The sequence below is a fragment of the Aegilops tauschii genome, chromosome 7, assembly GCF_002575655.3.
Source record: "Aegilops tauschii subsp. strangulata cultivar AL8/78 chromosome 7, Aet v6.0, whole genome shotgun sequence".
NCBI classification, from domain to species: domain Eukaryota; kingdom Viridiplantae; phylum Streptophyta; class Magnoliopsida; order Poales; family Poaceae; genus Aegilops; species Aegilops tauschii.
In genome coordinates this window covers 211,393,967-211,413,621 of record NC_053041.3, presented here as the reverse complement: position 1 = coordinate 211,413,621, position 19,655 = coordinate 211,393,967, and the positions used below count along the sequence as shown (strand labels likewise).

Here is a 19,655-nt window from a genome sequence, read left to right as displayed (position 1 = left end):
CCGTCGACGAACGGCAGCTCCCCATGGGTATCCGAGGGCGGGGATGGACCTGCCAGACCGGGGCGGTCCTCTCGGTGGTCGTTGGGTCGACGGTGGTGGGAGGAGTCGCCGGCGGCGAGCTCCGCGGCGGAGAGGGCTACGGGAGTGAAGGGGGTTTTGGGCTCCGGTGGTTTCCGATCGAGGCTGAGGCGCTGGGTAGCTCCACAAGAACAAGGGGAAGCGAGTGGTGGCGCTGGATGGGTGGGGGAGTGTCTGGTTGCGACGAATGGCACCGGAAGGCAGCGGCGGCCGAACCGGCCGGAGGTGGGGGAGATGGCCTCTTCCGGTCAATCCACGGCTAGGGGAGCTCTAGGGGGAAGGCCTGAGGTCGCCTGAGCGGTCGGAGGGGCTCGGGGTCTCCTTTTATAGGCGTTCGAGGCTGGTCCCGCGGCGGCCGTGGATAAGAACGCCGGCGACCGCCGTGTTGTAGCTGCAGGGCGACGTGGCGGCGACGAGCGCGTACCGACGGGCTTCAGGATAAGCTCGAGCTGCTCCAGGGGGCAGCTGGCACGCTGGTGTGGCTTGGGTGGCGCCGTCCGTGGCAGGAGCTCACTGCCGACGCCGGCGTGCCGCCAAAGGCTCTGACGGCGGCGCTGTAGGGCGCCACGGGCGGCTTGGAGGGTTCTGGTGAGGGGGCGAGTGTAGTGCGCGGCTCTGCAGGTGAGCAAGGGCCAGGGGCGGGACGCGGCGAGGGCGGCAATGCGACGCAGCGGCTCGGTGCGCGCGCGTGCAAAACGTGCGCTCTGGGCGCGCCCAGAGCACGCACGGGACATGCTCGACGAAATGCCAGGGCAGCCTAGAGTGCGAGAGGGAGGTTGGCAATTAACAGGACTAGGTTAGGAGTAGCTAGGAGCTTAGTGGACAAGGTTGCTGGGTCAGGGGATCAAGTACACAGTGCAAACTAAAACTCATGTCAAAATCTGACTGTGCACACCAAGTGTTCGACAGAATGCCAAGTGCATCTAGGCAACTCTTGGAGTGGCCACAAACTCTAGATCAGGGTCTCCCTGGATGTAGGTGATGATGGCAAGATCATTAGGGCAAAACCAGAAACTTGCTAGTGCAAGTTTTGCAAAACCACAGTTTTGGACAGAAAAAAAAGGTCACATTGCATGCACTTAAAATCCTCCAATGGGTCCACTCTCCTGGACATAAGGGTTTTGTAGGGAGGGCTACAAGCATGAAAAAGCTCAGGGTCACTAGAGTACAATAAAATAGGGTTGCAGTACAAAACACCAAACTGGACCAGAATGAAAAGGAGGTTGATTCACTCAAATTTTTCAAAGAACATCACTGGGTTTTAGCATAAAGTTGAATTATATGCATCCACTGACATCTCCAAACACTTGGAAGAATTTTTAAGGAAATATTTAAATAGGTTGTAGTGCAAAGATGCCTACTGGACCAGATTTGAAAAGTTGATGTGGAGCTCAAAATCTCCAATAACCAAAAGATATTTTTGCATAAAAGTGATGTGGAAACATCACATGACATCCCCAAATTTTGGTGAAAATTTTAAATGCATTTATCAACTGGTTGCAGTGCAACAGGGGCTCTAAATTTATGAAAAATCATAAAAGAATAAAGTTCAGGAAAAACAATCTTGCAATTAAATCCACTGATAAAGAATTGTTTCATAGAGAGAGCATACAAGTCAAATAATACTTTTGGAAAGTTTCCACTTGAGGTAAAAACCCACAATATCAAAAGGGTAAACCTAGACAAATGGAAAAGTTCAATTTCCTGGCAAAATTTTAATTACTAAAACAAGGTCAAAATTTTGGGGTGTCACAACACTACCCCCCTTAAGAAAAATCTCGTCCTCGAGATTTGTTAAAAGCTGTTTTGAACAAACATTGCTCTTACCAAAAGAAATCATTCTACTTTGCAATAAAAATGTGGCTACAGTGAGAGGGCAATAATTGTGTAAAACCACAGTGTGGTATACTGGCGTTGCGTGGAAAAATCCATGGTCGGGGAAAACGAGATATTTCTACGTGGATACAGTAATTCAGAAGAAATTCTAAATTACTTAAACACGCTGGTCGTACCCGAGAGCACAGTGCTCTCTCTGGTTGACAGGTGGACCCGGGGCCCACTGTCGGCCTCTTCTTCTACCCCTGGTTCTCTCTTCTCTCTCGCGTGCTCTCCCGCGCTTCCTCCACCGGCGACGCCTAGCGCGTAGGGCATCTAGGCCGTACTGCGGTAGTGCGCGGCGTGCTAGCTGCCGGTGCAGCGTGCACTCACCTCGCGGGCCAGTGCACTGTCGGCACTGCTCGCGGACTCACCTCTGAACACCGGCGATCGAGTGACGAGTGGCGCTGGTGGACCTCGCCCACCGTACACCGATCTCGAGCTATAAAACGATCGTGGTGCTCCTCTCTTCTTCCTCACACCTGGCCTCGCTTCTACTTCTCCTTCCTTCTCCTCCATTGCCGTTAGCAGGAGCTCGAGACGAGGCTCTAATGGCGGAGGCGATGCCGGACTGGTACGTGGTCCTGGTGTGTGGAGTTTTGGCGACGCTGCTGGGGTTTTCCGTGCTCCTGTGTGCGATGATCCTGGATGATCGTCGTGATGCTGCCGCTCGAGTGTTAGCTCTTCGCGGCGGCGGCGATCACGAGGATTAGGAGCGGCATCGAGTGCTAACTGCTGTCGGTGTGCTGGGGCAACTCGCGCCCGAATGATTACTCACAAATCTCTCTTACTAGGACTGTAGTGTCCTCGGGTGTGATCAGTTAGGCGCAAAATGTGTACGAGGATTTGAAATTAGCGCACGAGGTCGAGTGGTTGTGGTTGTGAGTCTGCTGCTACGGTGCTGTGCGAATAAAAAAATCTATGTCGCGAAGATATATATGCTGCAGCAACTCGGGGAAAGAAAACTCATTACAAAAATTTATCGTGAGTGAAAATAAAATTAGTTAAAACAATATTAACAGTAGTAAAACTGCTCACATAAATGAAACCAAAAATCGGATCTGTCGCACAAATATTTGGATACCACGTACAAGTTACAACACGTAAATAAATACTGGGATAATAAACATAGCGGTGACGTTTACAAAGAAAATGGCAAAAGGACAGGGTCCTGAGAAAACGTCTCTGGTACTGGAGCACACTCCTCTTCTATCGGGGGAAGCGGGTTGACCAGTCGATGAACGCGCCTCTCCTGGTCAGGCCTCAGTGGTCTGCCAATAGCGATCCGAGGATTTAAATCAGCGAGGCTCTGGAGATAACCTATTACCCGCTGAGTCAAACGCTCCTGAGCGATGACGTACTGGGCAAGGTTGGCCAGTACTGGATCTCTCTCAATTCGTCCACCGGGAAAAGATGCAACTTCTCCGGGTGCTGCATGACTCAGAAAATAATAATATCCTCGTTCGCTGGCATAGGGTACCGCGAACCGAAGACGAGCGAGCGCTTCGTACGCAGCAGCTTCTATGGCCATATGCGGAGTCGGCATGGATTTCCCCACGAATGAAACTTCCGTTGGGTCTTGGTTTGGGTTTGAGGGAGGGATGTGCACCACTGCCCAATACTTCGAGGTGGATGGGGTGATCCTCGATTTGAGCAACTCGTACTGGGGTGGATGGATGGCACTCATGGTACTGCAGGTAAAGTCCCACAATAATTTAACAAAACTACCCGGGGTTGCATCTGGGGTTCTCAGATAAATACTGGGGGTCGGCATGGCAAAGAAATGGCTGTGAGTGTTGCGCACAAGGTGAGGGGTACTTGGCAAGGTCACGAGGTGGCCTTTTATATAGCATTGGGGCTGGGTTATCTACCGTGGTGAAGGGTAACTGGTTGTCGATCCTGTTCTTGGGTCAAAGCCACAGATATACATATCTCATAAATGTGACGCATTACTGTGGGTGCCGTCGGGGTTGGTCTTGGTAGCTGCGCCCGATATTTAAAAACGCAACTGTACGTCAACGTACATATGCATAGCTACTACTCCAAAAATAGGGGCGCTCAAGCAGACAGCATTTAATAAAAGCGATACAAGATCACACCATTACAAAGCGTAGGGAAACTAAGGCTTGATACAACTCGAGCGACTTAGTCTACTTCGTTAATGTCTAGGTGGGCTGGCCTGGTGGACGCCGGGGTTTCTCCACGGGTTTCACCGTCGGGATTTGCTGGTTGAGGTTGAGGGGCTGCAGGGTCGGGGTAGTGGTAATGACCCTCGCGGGGGTTGCTGGCCACAATCCCATTGGAACGGGTTCCCAAAAGGCGACGAAGTGCTTCTGGGGACACCAAAGCACTCTGGTTGATGGCTGGGGCAGACCTCAAGGGCTCGATCGGGTGTCCGAACAGCACGACGGGGTTGTCAGCGTCGGGCTCCATTTCTCCTCTCGCCGGGGCTCGCCGAACCAGTTCTCCACGAGTTGTGATCAGATCAAGGGTGATTTGATCGAACAGTTGCTCTAGTGTGCTTACATAGCGCACCAGATGCAAGAGTGCAGGATCTGCCTCGTGATCTCCGTTGGCAACCTGGGGCGGCCTACCATACCCGTCACGACTGGGGTAGTAGTAGAACGAGCGACAGTTAACTCTGGGCGACAAGTGCCGGAGTTGAACTATAGCTTCTCGAGCTGCCAGTTGGATGGCTTGTGGCTCAAAGGAAGTTGTCCTTCCAGTGAACCTGTAGGGGCGTTCTGGTGATAGATCCCTACCATAGATGTGCACAGTGGCCCAAAATTGACGGCTCTCACCGTACATGGGTCCTTGGTACACAACATATTCAGGGGGCTCTTCTAATGCATAGGCACGGCGGGTGAGGTTTGCGAGCACGGTCACAAAACCTCCAAGGTTGGTTGCTGTGGTCTCATTGTGAACAATGGGGCCAGGCATCGTGGCTTGGTTTGGGAAAGAGGCTGTGCTGTGCGGTGTTGAGGCTAGCGTGCCCTTTTTATAGGGAAAAGGGGACGGAGTCTTCCTTCGCACGCTTGCGAATGAGACGTGTTAGGTGTCGGTCACTGGCGCGTGATCGACGGGCTAGGCTGATAGGTTGGGCACCGTCTGCCGAAAGGCGTCGGGTTACTATGGGGCTATCTTACGCGAGAAGCTTGGCCGGGATTAGGTTAAGGTCTGGTGGTTTGGTTGACCTAGGTTTATTGACCTGGCTAAGATAGGATTAGCCAATGGTCAGCCTGGCTCTGATACCAAGTCTGTCAGGACCGGGATTTTCGGGATATTAATTTCCCAGAAAACGGCCTTTGTGCTCACCAGCCCCAGGAGTACTGTTAGCTGATGAGGCACCAACTTGATACAAGAATTCCAAGCAAAGTACAAAATATGTAGTACAAGACCATTGTGGCCTAGGAGTACAACACTTGGTTTCTAGTGGTAGATGGCGGAAGCGGTTTGTGGTTCATCTGCGTCTATGGGACTCCATTTCCCACAAGAACAGCTGACCAGGATAACTCCTACCTTCACGAGGCTGCTATCATCATTGCGTAGGTTACGGGGCTGTCACCGCAATGCTCTCTCCACGCAAGAAATCTGGCCAAGACAATAGCCAGGGACAAGCCAGTGAGTACGTTTGAATGTACTCGCAAATATTAAGAACACGGGTATAATATATCAAAACATGCTCCGAAATATTTTATGACCACAACGTCTATAACGAAATAAACGAAATCCATGATGCTCGCAAGCAGGTAAAATATGAACATGCAATACGGAAGTGGAAAAATAGAATGCACTGATCGAGTGTCTGAAGCGACGCCTCAAAAAGGATAATAAGATAGGTCATGCCTCAGTCGGGCGTCTGAGCGACACCACATAAAGGGCTTATGAATAATAAATAAACAACAAACATGCCGCAGTCGGGCGTCTGAGCGACGCCACATAAAGGGCTTATAAATAATAAATAAACAACAAGCATGCCGCAGTCGGGCGTCTGAGCGACGCCACATAAAGGGCTTATAAATAATAAATAAACAACAAGCATGCCGCAGTCGGGCGTCTGAGCGATGCCACATAAAGGGCTTATAAATAATAAATAAATAACAAGCATGCCGCAGTCGGGCGTCTGAGCGACGCCACATAAAGGGCTTATATAAGAATAATCACAGTGAATATCCACGAGGTAGAACCGTCCCAGGGATACTCAATAATTCAAATAAAGTAACTGGTTAGTCCACAATGATAATAATCATAATCCTCAAGTGTCAAAGGTCATAAACAAAATCTAGTCTAGCCGTTTCTCCATCCGAAGACCGTCACTAGATTCTAGTTTAGCCGTTTCTCCATCCAAATACCGTTACTATGGTCCAGTTAGCCGTGTCTCCATCCAAAAACCGTCACTAGACCCATCTCAGACTGTAGTCCTTACAAATGAATGTGGCTGTCTGAATAGATATAACCTCTGCAGAGGGTGTACTATTTACCCATGAGTAACGGATTTATTTAGTCCATCGGGACTAATTCCGCCTACGGCCTTTTAATTGAAAACACGCCTGACCTGCACACACCAGCTTAACTTACCGGTGTCTGGAATCACCCACGACACTTGTCAAGCAAAACTCTAAGTGGGGAGGCTACAACCTCGACGTAGCATGGGATCAAATTTATATCACGCGCTCTAAGGGGTGCCCCCCTCTCGGCCCCAACCGGAAACACCCATGCCCCCGGACCAGGTGGCATGCCTACCGGATGCATCCGGTATCTTCCACTATGGCCTCTCTGTACGGTGTGTGCTTTGGTAAGGGGTTGACAACTTACTGAACCGTACCCTACCTGCGGCAGGGACAAGTGGTAGTACAAAACAAGTAGGGGAAGTTACTGAACAAGACTCGACCTACGACCGACTCAGGTGGTCCAAGTATTCTCCGAATGATTAGCATAACCAAAAAGTTTCCATTAACGGACAGAATCACCGCTCATCAAGCCTCATCATGCCATACCGGGCACACTCGTCTCGACGAGGAACTAGGGACAAGCTCGTGTCTACCCAAGACCACAACTCTCCCGGCTTCCTGCCGGTATGCATGAAAAGCTCGCGAGGATGATTTCTATCACCAGCATATCCATTTCTAACAGTGAAGCATCTCCAAAATGTACTCAGGTGAGTGACTTTATCGTCACATAAAAATAACGTATGCTCCAAGTCAAAGTGGTGTTGTAACCGTATCAAAATACCACACAAAAATATTATGCCAGAGTTCAGAATGCTTGCCTTCAAGAGTATGCAAGGGGTGCACTTTTTGAAAGTTTTCTCCTCTCTCCATTTCCTATTTTGAAAAATATTCAAATAACAAATATTTCAAAAACAGTACAAAAAGTTGTCCCAAATATTTTTGAAATAAATCTTAAAATAAACTAGATAAAATTAGAGAGAGGTAGGAAAAAGAATCAACTCATTTGGAGTTTTATTTTAAAAGATATAGCCAGTCAAAGTTCTGTTTTAAAATAAAGCAGAAAAAGAAAACGTTTCGATACAGAATACGCTTTCGGGGTAGTGGACACGTACTCCGGGGTTTTACGCGACCACTTGAACTCGTGGTGGCGGGGCTGGGTCACTGACAGTGGGTCCAGGGGGCCCACTGGTCAGGTTTGACTATTCCCCCCTCTCCCTCCTCTTCCTCTGCCCGAACGGGGCGGGACTCCGGCGATCGCCGTTGACGAACGGCAGCTCCCCACGGGTATCCGAGGGCGGGGATGGACCTGCCAGACCGGGGCGGACCTCTCGGTGGTCGTTGGGTCGACGGTGGTGGGAGGAGTCGCCGGCGGCGAGCTCCGCGCCGGAGGGGGCTACGGGAGTGAAGGGGGTTTTGGGCTCCGGTGGTTTCCGATCGAGGCTGAGGCGCTGGGTAGCTCCGCAAGAACAAGGGGAAGCGAGTGGTGGCGCTGGATGGGTGGGGGAGTGTCTGGTTGCGACAAATGGCACCGGAAGGCAGCGGCGGCCGAACCGGCCGGAGGTGGGGGAGATGGCCTCTTCCGGTCAATCCACGGCTAGGGGAGCTCTAGGGGGAAGGCATGAGGTCGCCTGAGCGGTTGGAGGGGCTCGGGGTCTCCTTTTATAGGCGTTCGAGGCTGGTCCCGCGGCGGCCGTGGATAAGAACGCCGGCGACCGCCGTGCTGTAGCTGCAGGGCGACGTGGCGGCGACGAGCGCGTACCGACGGGCTTCAGGATAAGCTCGAGCTGCTCCAGGGGGCAGCTGGCACGCTGGTGTGGCTTGGGCGGCGCCGTCCGTGGCAGGAGCTCACCGCCGACGCCAGTGTGCCGCCAAAGGCTCTGACGGCGGCGCTGTAGGGCGCCACGGGCGGCTTGGAGGGTTCTGGTGAGGGGGCGAGTGTAGTGCGCGGCTCTGCAGGTGAGCAAGGGCCAGGGGCGGGACGCGGCGAGGGCGGCAATGCGACGCGGCGGCTCGGTGCGCGCGCGTGCAAAACGTGCGCTCTGGGCGCGCCCAGAGCACGCACGGCACATGCTCGACGAAATGCAAGGGCAGCCTAGAGTGCGAGAGGGAGGTTGGCAATTAATAGGACTAGGTTAGGAGTAGCTAGGAGCTTAGTGGACAAGGTTGCTGGGTCAGGGGATCAAGTACACAGTGCAAACTAAAACTCATGTCAAAATCTGACTGTGCACACCAAGTGTTCGACAGAATGCCAAGTGCATCTAGGAAACTCTTGGAGTGGCCACAAACTCTAGATCAGGGTCTCCCTGGATGTAGGTGATGATGGCAAGATCATTAGGGCAAAACCAGAAACTTGCTAGTGCAAGTTTTGCAAAACCACAGTTTTGGACAGAAAAAAAAGGGTCTCATTGCGTGCACTTAAAATCCTCCAATGGGTCCACTCTCCTGGACATAAGGGTTTTGTAGGGAGGGCTACAAGCATGAAAAAGCTCAGGGTCACTAGAGTACAATAAAATAGGGTTGCAGTGCAAAACACCAAACTGGACCAGAATGAAAAGGAGGTTGATTCACTCAAATTTTTCAAAGAACATCACTGGGTTTTAGCATAAAGTTGAATTATATGCATCCACTGACATCTCCAAACACTTGGAAGAATTTTTAAGGAAATATTTAAATAGGTTGTAGTGCAAAGATGCCTACTGGACCAGATTTGAAAAGTTGATGTGGAGCTCAAAATCTCCAATAACCAAAAGATATTTTTGCATAAAAGTGATGTGGAAACATCACATGACATCCCCAAATTTTGGTGAAAATTTTAAATGCATTTATCAACTGGTTGCAGTGCAACAGGGGCTCTAAATTTATGAAAAATCATTTTAAAAGAATAAAGTTCAGGAAAAACAATCTTGCAATTAAATCCACTGATAAAGAATTGTTTCATAGAGAGAGCATACAAGTCAAATAATACTTTTGGAAAGTTTCCACTTGAGGTAAAAACCCACAATATCAAAAGGGTAAATCTAGACAAATGGAAAAGTTCAATTTCCTGGCAAAATTTTAATTACTAAAACAAGGTCAAAATTTTGGGGTGTCACAAGCAATTCTCTGGCTCGTCGTATTTCCATTGCTGCCGGCGACTCACCTTCAACTCGTAGAGCTGCTAGTCGTGTCGCCGCAGCAATCATGTTATCCAAAGGGTTAGAATAATGACCTGGTGGCGTCAGCACATGCTGAGGCAGAGTCGTATTCCGTCGGGGCGGCTCCGTCATGCGCGGCTGAGCCGGCGTTCCTGTCCCAGGCGCTTCAACCCAGTTTACCACTGGCGGTTACTGGTCCCCGCTCCAGGCGTGTTAAAGAGATTTCTCACCTCGTATACTGAAGGTAGACGAGTCTGATGCCTCCTCCTCATGGCTTTGTTTGAAGCATTTAGATGCATCATGATCCAGAAAGATTCTGACTGAATCTGCTGCGCCTGAGCATCCAAAGCAGCCCGCTCCATGGCCATCCTGGCGTTCTCTACGTTCAGCTCCTCTTTGGCCTGTGATATCTCGTCACGCAATTTTGCGACCTCCGCGTTATGCTGGACTTGATCTGCCGGGTTAACCTCCGCCGTTAACAATGCTGTCAGATTGTCCAACAAATCGGTCAAGACGTGAGTCGGCGGGCGCACAGGGCCTCCTGCCCCGGCAGCCGTTGCCGTTGCTAACCCGGAAATCATCGCTGCGCATTCAAAGAGCTCTGTACTGGCTATGTACCGGCCATGAAGATCGCGACCCGGTTCGGCGGCTCATAGGGGTCCGGAATATTGTCGCCATCGAAATAGCCCCCAAGCCGGCCGTCTCGCAGTGGATACAACGACTCGGTCTCCCTAGTGGACGACTCACCATCAGAATAGATAACCATCTCACCGCCAGATACAGATCTATCCTCAGATTCCGCCCCATGGATGAATCCCACGAAGGCATGCTTCACAGCAGGTTGAACTCGGGCGGGTCGTGCACGCTGAGCCGTCTCGATGATGTCAATACAGGTGTCCGGCTCAAGGCCCGGTTCGCCGATCTTGCCGATGAAGACGTGGATTCCACCGAAGGGGACCCGGTACCCGTACTCAATTGAGCCGGCCTCGGGGCCCCAGCCTGCATTGTCGATGTAGAGCTTGCCGCGACGACTCTTGGTCATCCGGCCCACAGCATATCGCTTGATCCCTTCGAAGCTGCCCTTCAAGAACTCGAAACCATAGTGTGCAGGCCCCATGGTGGGCGCCAACTGTCGTGGACTTGTCACGGCAGATGTCCTAGTGTGAGGACTTAGTCGTGGAGCCATCGCAACGAGGTTATCTTAAAGGGGTTAAACGGGACAAAGGACACGGGGAGTTTATACTGGCTCGGCCCCTTGCGGTGAAGGTAAAGGCCTAATCCAGTTTGAGGTGGTATTGCTGATGTTTTCAATTACTAGGGAGCGAATACGCTTGACCTAGCTTTCGATCTGTTGTCTCTTGCCCTAAGCCGCCGTCGGGTCGTCCCTTTATATACATAGGTCGACGCCCCGCGACTCATGGAGTCCCGGCCGTCTCATACAAAAACGTCTCCGGCTCGGTGACTAACTATACATACCTTACAACCCAAGTCATACATACATGGCGGTTTACACTTATGGGCCTTAAACCGCCTTTGGGCTTTGGGCCCCCTAATAAGCCTCCTTCATAAATCGCCATCTTCTACATCTTCATGGGCTTTGTTATAATGAACCGCCATTGGGATAACCCGGCCCCTCCTGGGCGGGTCATACCCAATAGTCATATCCCCAACAAGAGCCCCTAAAAATAAAATAAAATGGTTCAAGGAGTTTGGAACCAAAAGAGGCCAGTAGCATGGGGTAGACGCCCACCATGCCATGGCGCTTAGGGCCCACATGTCCCCCTGGTGAACCCAAGCCTTTTAGCTAGGGTCCTTCTCGAGGTGATTTGGTCATATCCATTTTTCGTTGATTTTTCCACTATGGCTACGAGGTGTAAACCAGGTTCTTCCCGCGGAAGGCTGTTTTTTGCCGGGGGAATTCGAAGCAACCGTCATCATTAACGCCATTGCATCATTGGGAACATCTTCATCCAAGTTATCTTTGCCTTCTCCATCATCAGCCCCATCACCCCTTTCATGTTGCATCAAATTTTCTACAATTGATTGAGGCTTGATTACGAGTACCAATTGTCTGTGTTAATTGTTGTATTGGTAGTTGATGAATTGTGTTTTATTGGTGAAAAGGTAATTACTTTCATATTATTACAAATATCATCACCATATTGAATATGTTCATCATGATGTGTTGTGAGTAATTCCCTTGCGTTCTTGCATATAAGGGAGAAGGCTAGTTGTCAAGTGTTATATATTTTTAGTAAAGATTGTCGATTAATCATGTTATAGTGTAACTCTCTACTGGTGTTATGTGAACGTCGACTGCATGTCACTTCACCTTTAAGGAATGGGAGGTACGAGTGACAAATTATACCGTCCCCTGAGTATGAGTTGTGACATGAGGGGTAAATAGGGACCTCGGAGAAAGTTATGGTTATGGTTGGCTATTTACCTTAAGAAATATTAGTACTTGTTGTGTTACTTACTAATAGAACAATCATAAGTATGTATTAGTTAATGGTTTTGCAACACATTATATTAGGCCCTATCCCTACAAAAATGACTAAGCAACAATAATCAACGCAAGTAATATATGGAATTGACAACTATGCCGTTATCCCGCCGTTCTCAAGAACGTTTGATCAGCATAGGCAACACACCAACTTGTTCTTAATATTATTAAGGGTTGGGCCACTTGCTGCATTATTTTACTTTTAATTGTTAATCACGTTCCATTGCTTCGTCGTCGCCATAAAACACAAAATTGTTAAATCTATTACTTAAAGTGAAATCCTTGCTATTTTTGGACTTGTCATTTCTTTTAGCTCCTCATGGGACCGATACTCTTACTTATCAAAAAGATCTACAATTACCCCTACACATGTGGGACATCAACCGACGCTGGCGAAAGGTCTGTGGGAGTTTGTGTCCCCAGGTCTGTTGGTTCCCTTCGAATCTTGTAGTTGGTGTGTCTTTCAAGGAGAGTTATTGGTTGGCTATTTGTGCCTTGACTTCGACATCTTATTCCATTTTGTTCCGTGGCCTGTTCTGGTTTATCAAACCCTCTAAACTGGTGGTGATGGATTTTAAGCATATACTGCATGGGGTGTGAAGGAAATATGCCCTAGAGGCAATAATAAAGTTGTTATTTATATTTCCTTATATCATGATAAATGTTTATTATTCATGCTAGAATTGTATTAACCGGAAACTTGATACATGTGTGAATACATAGCAAAACAAAGTGTCCCTAGTATGCCTCTACTTGACTAGCTCGTTAATCAAAGATGGTTAAGTTTCCTGACCATAGACATGTGTTGTCATTTGATGAACGGGATCACATCATTAGAGAATGATGTGATGGACAAGACCCATCTGTTAGCTTAGCATAATGATCGTTTAGTTTTATTGCTATTGCTTTCTTCATGACTTATACATGTTCCTCTGACTATGAGATTATGCAACTCCCGAATACCAGAGGAACACCTTGTGTGCTATCAAATGTCACAACGTAACTGGGTGATTATAAAGTTGCTCTACAGGTGTCTCCAATGGTGTTTGTTGAGTTGGCATAGATCGAGATTAGGATTTGTCACTCCGTGTATCGGAGACGTATCTCTGAGCCCTCTCGGTAATGATCATCACTATAAGCCTTGCAAGCAATGTGACTAATGAGTTAGTTGCGGGATGATGCATTACAGAACGAGTAAAGAGACTTGCCGGTAACGAGATTGAACTAGGTATGAGGATACCGACGATCGAATCTCGGGCAAGTAACATACCGATGACAAAGGAAACAACGTATGTCGTTATGCGGTTTGACCGATAAAGATCTTCGTAAAATATGTAGGAGTCAATATGAGCATCCAGGTTCCGCTATTGGTTATTGACTGGAGATGTGTCTCGGTCATGTCTACATAGTTCTCGAACCCGTAGGGTCCGCACGCTTAACGTTCGATGACGATTTGTATTATGAGTTATGTGATTTGATGTACCGAAGGTTGTTCGGAGTCCCGGATGAGATCACGGACATGACGAGGAGTCTCGAAATGGTCGAGACATAAAGGTCGATATATTGGAAGACTATATTCGAACATCGGAAAGGTTCCGAGTGATTCGGATATTTTTCGGAGTACTGGAGAGTTACGGGAATTCGCCGGGAGAAGTAATGGGCCTTATTGGGCTTTAGTGGAGAGAGAGGAGAAGGGCCAAGAGGTGGCGCGTGCCTCCCCCTGCCCAAACCGAATTGGACAAGGGGTGGGGGGCGGCCCCCCTTTCCTTCTCCCTCTCCCTCTCTTTCCTTCTCTCCTACTCTGAATAGGAAAGAGGACGGGAATCCTACTTGGACTGGGGAGTCCTAGTAGGATTCCCCACACCTGGCGCGCCCCCTTGGGCCGGCCACCTCTTCCCTCCCCTCCTTTATATACGTGGCCAGAGGGCACCCCAAAGGCACTCAAGATTTGTCTTAGCCGTGTGTGGTGCCTCCCTCCACAGTTACACACCTAGGTCATATCATCGTAGTGCTTAGGCGATGCCCTGCGCCGGTAACTTCATCATCACCGTCGCCACGCCGTCGTGCTGACGGAACTCTCCCTCGGCCTCAACTGGATCAAGAGTACGAGGGACGTCATCGAGCTGAACGTGTGTTGAACACGAAGGTGTCGTACGTTCGGTGCTAGGATCGGTCGGATCGTGAAGACATACGACTACATCAACCGCGTTGATATAACGCTTCCGCTTTCGGTCTACGAGGGTACGTGGACACACTCTCCCGCTCGTTGCTATGCATCACATAGATAGATCTTGCATGATCATAGGAATTTTTTTGAAATTACTGCGTTCCCCAACAGGGTAATCCTTCAACCTATGTTGCTTCAGCGATTCATATACCTCGTCTCAACGGGCGAGTGACTATTGCGGTATTAAACGCCTGGTCTGGCGAGGGAGTTTGCATACGTCCTTTTCCTTTATTGTTAGTTCAGTACAATTTTCAATTTTCGACGAGCGGCTTACAATCAGGGGAAGAAGAAGGCCAGTGTGATTTTAATGTAATTTTGTTTTTACTGGTCGTTCCGCGTCCAATTGTCTGTCCACCATACTGACTTTTGTTTTCCTTATAGATCTAAAATGCCCTTAAGGTATGTTTATTGCAAGAACATTGAAACTAAAACAAAACTAAATATCCCATATCGAATCTCTTCATATTGTCCTCTATTTTTTCATTCATATTCCCAGTAGCTGCCCAACGTGTGGTACATTCAAATCCGATTATCATTACTGCCCGGTCAATTGTATTTGCACATTTATTTTATATTTAAAAAGAACTAGCTAATTCCCCATATGTTACAACGTCGACGTAATATTCTATACAAAACCATCATGATTTACCTGACTTTTGTCGTTTATTATGTGATTACGTGACAAAAAATTAATTTAACTATTGATTGAATTGGTACTTATTAACTTATTACCAACAAAACATGATTAAGGTGAGCAAAACATGATTAAGGTGAGCCAGTAAAACGTGGGGGCAGTTGAGTTGATGTTTTTTAAGAAAAATCGGTGGAAAAAATTCAACAAATCCGCATATAAAGCTAGAATGGAAGGGAGGGGACATAAATGAGCATGGAAGCACTTGTTTATCGGTTTCTTTCATTAAATGAAATCGGGAGCGGGAAGCTCCTTAGTTTGAAAAAGGAAAACATGGAATCTTATGTACTTTTTTAATGTATAGAAGAGTTTATAAGAAGCAGTTCATTTGGACGATTCTCCCAAAATCTCAACAATTGGTTCTCCTCGGATTCTCCCAGAATCACGAATTCATTTTTTACAGCCCTAGCTAGTTAATGTCTAAACAGTTAGGATTGTCAAGAAATATGGTTTTAAGATTCAGAGAGAATCTAGTGGGTGGTATGATTCTAAAAATTCTGAGAGAAATGACCAAAAAAACTGAGACTAAAGACATTGTACACTAGTTCTAAATATGTAATATTAATTCTCAAAGAAATGTAGTTTTATGTAATCTGCTGCTTTTTACATAACTTTTGGGAATCTGCTTTCTAATACGGAAAGGCTAAAAATCTAACATCGGACTTTTAGACATGGTAAATCAAGCGTTTTCTATTGCAATTTATATTGACGCGATAATGAAAGATCTACTTTGCAAGCACGACAATTCTCTGAAAAAATACGAACCGAGGCAAATTTGCCATGCTCGTGAACTAAACTTGCCATCCTCGATGAACACCCTTGTCATAAAAAACATTCATTTTGCCATGCCTAAAAATCTGACGTTCGCCAGATTCTTCTAATAAGAAAATGCAAAAATTCTGACATCGGAGTTTTAGGCATGGAAAATCAAATGTTTTTCATGACAATTTATATTGGTGCGAGAATGGCAAATTAGTTTACAAGCACGGTAATTTTCTGACAAAAAAATTGAGTGCTCCTCAACTAAATTTGCCATGCTCGATGAATATATTTTCCCCTGAAAAATGTTTGATTCGCCGTGCCTAAAAACTTGAAATTAGCTGGATTCGGAACCTTTTAATACGGGAGGAAATCCTCATTATTCTCCACTTTCTCTTGATAACCCAATTTTCCCCGTTAAATTCCGTGGAAGGAACCACCGCTCCAGCGCAGCCATGTACCCCGATCCCAACGCCTCGTGCCTTCCGCCTAGCCCTGCGACGTGTCCATTCCTCTGAGATGGCAGTCACCGCGACCGACATGGACCGCATGGCGAACGGCGCCGTCGAGTCCTCCGCTGAGTCTCCGGCCGCGGAGGCGCCTCCGGAGGCCAGGACCAAAGGCCGCGGGCTCCGTCGGTGGCGCCGTATCCAGCGGGAGCACCGCGCGGAAGGCGCCGCTGCCCCCGCCACCGCCGCTGGTGGCAGAGGTGGTGCAAATGACGACGCGGCACAGCTCCACAAGCGCCGGCTGCCCCTCGGCGCCGCCGCGCCCCCCAAGGGGAAGCACGAGGTGGCCGTCGAGGAGGCGGAGAGCTCCACCGCTTCCGTCGAGTCCCGCTTCGTCCCACTGGAGCAGGCGCCGGCGCCAGCGCCAGCGCCAGCGAAGCTGGACCCGGATCTCGGCCTGCTCGTCTCCTCCGTCGGCTTCTCGGTCGGCGCAGGCGGCGCTGACTCCGACAACGGCGAGGACCGGAGCAGCAAGTCCTCCACCGCCGCGAGCGCCCCGCGCCACGACTTCCCGCGCGAGCGAGACAGGCTGCGTGCTCACACCGCCGCCTCCATCCACGGGAAGAATCACCGGAGCGCGCGCGCGCGAGCCGACAGGCCGAGCGCTCACACCGCCTTCTCCCAGGCCGAGGCCGGGAACTCTCGTTCGAGCGTCGAGTCCGACCGCCGCAGCTCTAATGCCGTCCACGGCCGGAAACAGGGGGTCGGCAGCATCGGCAATGGCATCCACGACCACAGCGATGAAGGGCAGCCAAGCGATGAGATGCGATCAACAGCTGGAGGTTACTGCACGCAGAGTGGGAGTAGTGTGGTGGGGAGATTGGGTGTGGGAAATGGTGATTCCGGTGATGCTGATGTTGAGGACACATTTGATGAGGGGGGTGCTGGGAAGGGTGAGATGGGATTAGAGATGAACTCATGTGCCAACCCATATGCGAAATCTATTTTGTTACTTCAGAGAACGCAGGAAGCTCTTGAGAATGGTATGGCTGAATTCTCACCCAACTTATCTTTATTCACCATCCAAATGTGGCATGCCAACTGTTTGTACAAACCAATGCTTTTGCTGATGTATTTGTTCTTACTGCATTTTGTAAGAAGTTTAAGATCAAACTGCCATACATTTCCTGATGCTTGAGCAATAAAAGTCATTGTTCGGTTATCTTGATATTGTTATTTGCTTTTTGGGATGGAATGAACTATAGTTGTAATACGATGACCAATCAGTGATGCTACTTTTGAAATGATATTGGTTGGGAAGTCCTGTTACTTCTAATTCTACTCAGTATAAAATTATCTATTTGGTCATAAATCTGGTTCATTCAATAATGCAATCTAGGAACATTTATTTTTCTACATCAGAAGTTGAATTAGCTTAAACTCATTAATTATAAATGGTTAGTGTTTCAATCATATGGCTGCAGTAGTTGATTATGTTTGACATGACCAATTCATTGGAATTTTCACCTTGTAGAAACTTGTGGTCTACTGTGACATTCAGTTTGCATTATCCGATAAATGATCAGTGAAGATTCCTTGTTGTAAGTACAAATTGGTTGTCTGCTAACCATGTTTTGAACAACTGCTCTGAGGCTTGTCTTCAAATGCAGTCCATTTCATTTGTCATTGCATGGTTTGTACTGACACAATCAGTAAGGTCGTGATATGATTTACCATTTTATGCGTTAGTTTCAAGTAATCATTGCTTTTAATGCATATATGCAGAGATACAGAACTTTGTGGTGATCGGGAAAGAATCAACTGATGATCTTGAAGCACATGATGATGAATGGAGCAACTCGCTCCACATTGAGGAATCTGTTGAAGAAGCAAATGAAAAGATGAAGGATCTTGAGTCAAGGATGGAACAAGCATCAATACTGATCAAGGAGAAGGATTCAATAATACTTGAACTAGAAGCTCTCAGCCGGACGAGGGCGTGGAGAAGTGCAATACAGAGTGCTAACAACCAGCTGTTGCAGCCAGATCTTGATCAACTGCTGCAGGAGAAGATGGAAGCGGAGATTCAGTGCATCATCCTGACAAGAGCTTCTCAAACCTGGACACCAGTGGCCGAGGATCGAAAAGCTCTCTACGAGGACCAGAAATGTCTGCTCGGCGACTACAAGCAGCTCGAACTCAAACTGCGTGGTGCCGAGAACCGAGCAGCAATACTAGGGGAGATGGTAGAGAAGCTGGAGGCGCACTGCAGAGAGCTCTCTGCGAGTGCAGAAATCTTGCAGCTGCAATCTAGAACAAGCACCGCGTCACTGTTATGTTTCATCCAGTTTATACTGCTGCTTATTGCCATAGGCATCTATGTTGTGCGTCTCTCGCCATCCTCGACCGAGTTGGTACCTACGTGAGCTTAGAAGTACCTCTACGTGAGCTTAGAAGTACCAGAAGTTGTACCTGGTCATTAGTTAAGCTTAGAAGAATATACCGGACAAGGGATCCTTGTGTAAACTTGCCAGCAGAAGTTTCAAATTTCGTTTGTAACTAAGCTCCTTTCTTTCTGGTTCCTGTATCTGATGGTCCAAGATTTTCTGGGTAAGTGGAATAAGAGCTGCTATCATCAGCTAATCACTGAGGAAAGTTCGTGTACTGAGTTCTATTGGAAATGGGAAATGTTTGCGAGAGGCAATTGGCTAAAACTCTGCTATGCTATGTTATATACAATGACCGGGTTGCGTCTGGTATGATTGGTGTGCTTTATCTAAACTAGGCAGGATAACTCTTTTTTTTAAAGGGAGGATTACGCAGCCTGGTAACTTTTTTTAAGAAAAGGGAGGATTACCCAGCCTCTGCAGTAGAATGATGAATGCACCGAAAAGTCTATAATTTAGAGCAAGCTCGCTTAGACCTGAAAAAGTAATAAACAAAGTAAAATATGCCACAACCGGCGAAAATAATACTAGATGACTAAACATCTGTTCTATTACTGGACCGACATTCAAACTGGTTGTACATATCCCAAGCTACCATCTTTCATCGGGTAGACCCAATAACTAAAGACTCTCTGGCTTCCACAAGAGTGAGTAACGACCACGTATGGATCCAAGCAGTGACCCTGCAGACAAGCTGCAAAAAATTTATACGAGTTTATCTGTTAAGAACCATATCATTTCTACAAGCCCAAAGTAATACACATACTCCTATCCGAATATGTCTCGTATTATTTGTATATACTCCATTTAGCCACGTATCAAATAACATGTCAATACTATTTGGAGGGTGATATTAAAGGCTATATGAACTGAAGGCCATAATAGTTTGGCCAGCAGACAATCGAGAAAGAGGTGTTTGATGGTTTCATCTTGATCACAAAAGATACACCTTTGACTACCCTCCCAATTACGTTTTGCCAAGTTATCCTTAGTCAGAATCACCTCCTTGCGAACATACCACATGAAGACTTTGATTCT

General features: G+C 48.0%; 1 protein-coding gene across 1 annotated transcript; it reads left to right on the top strand.

Annotated features, from left to right (window-relative positions):
- Nucleotides 1-16,154: 16,154 nt before the first annotated feature.
- On the top strand, nt 16,155-18,884 carry LOC109770426 (uncharacterized). Its single transcript, XM_020329129.4, has 2 exons — nt 16,155-17,213; nt 17,956-18,884. Exons 1-2 carry the CDS (start codon nt 16,241-16,243, stop codon nt 18,594-18,596), a joined length of 1,614 nt encoding a protein of 537 aa, XP_020184718.1. The 5' UTR covers nt 16,155-16,240; the 3' UTR covers nt 18,597-18,884.
- Nucleotides 18,885-19,655: the final 771 nt, after the last annotated feature.

Coding starts and splice junctions, on each gene's coding strand:
- LOC109770426 (XM_020329129.4), top strand. CDS start 16,241: ATGGCAGTCACCGCGACCGACATGGACCGCATGGCGAACGGCGCCGTC. Junction 17,214..17,955: donor GCAGGAAGCTCTTGAGAATG/GTATGGCTGAAT, acceptor GCATATATGCAG/AGATACAGAACTTTGTGGTG.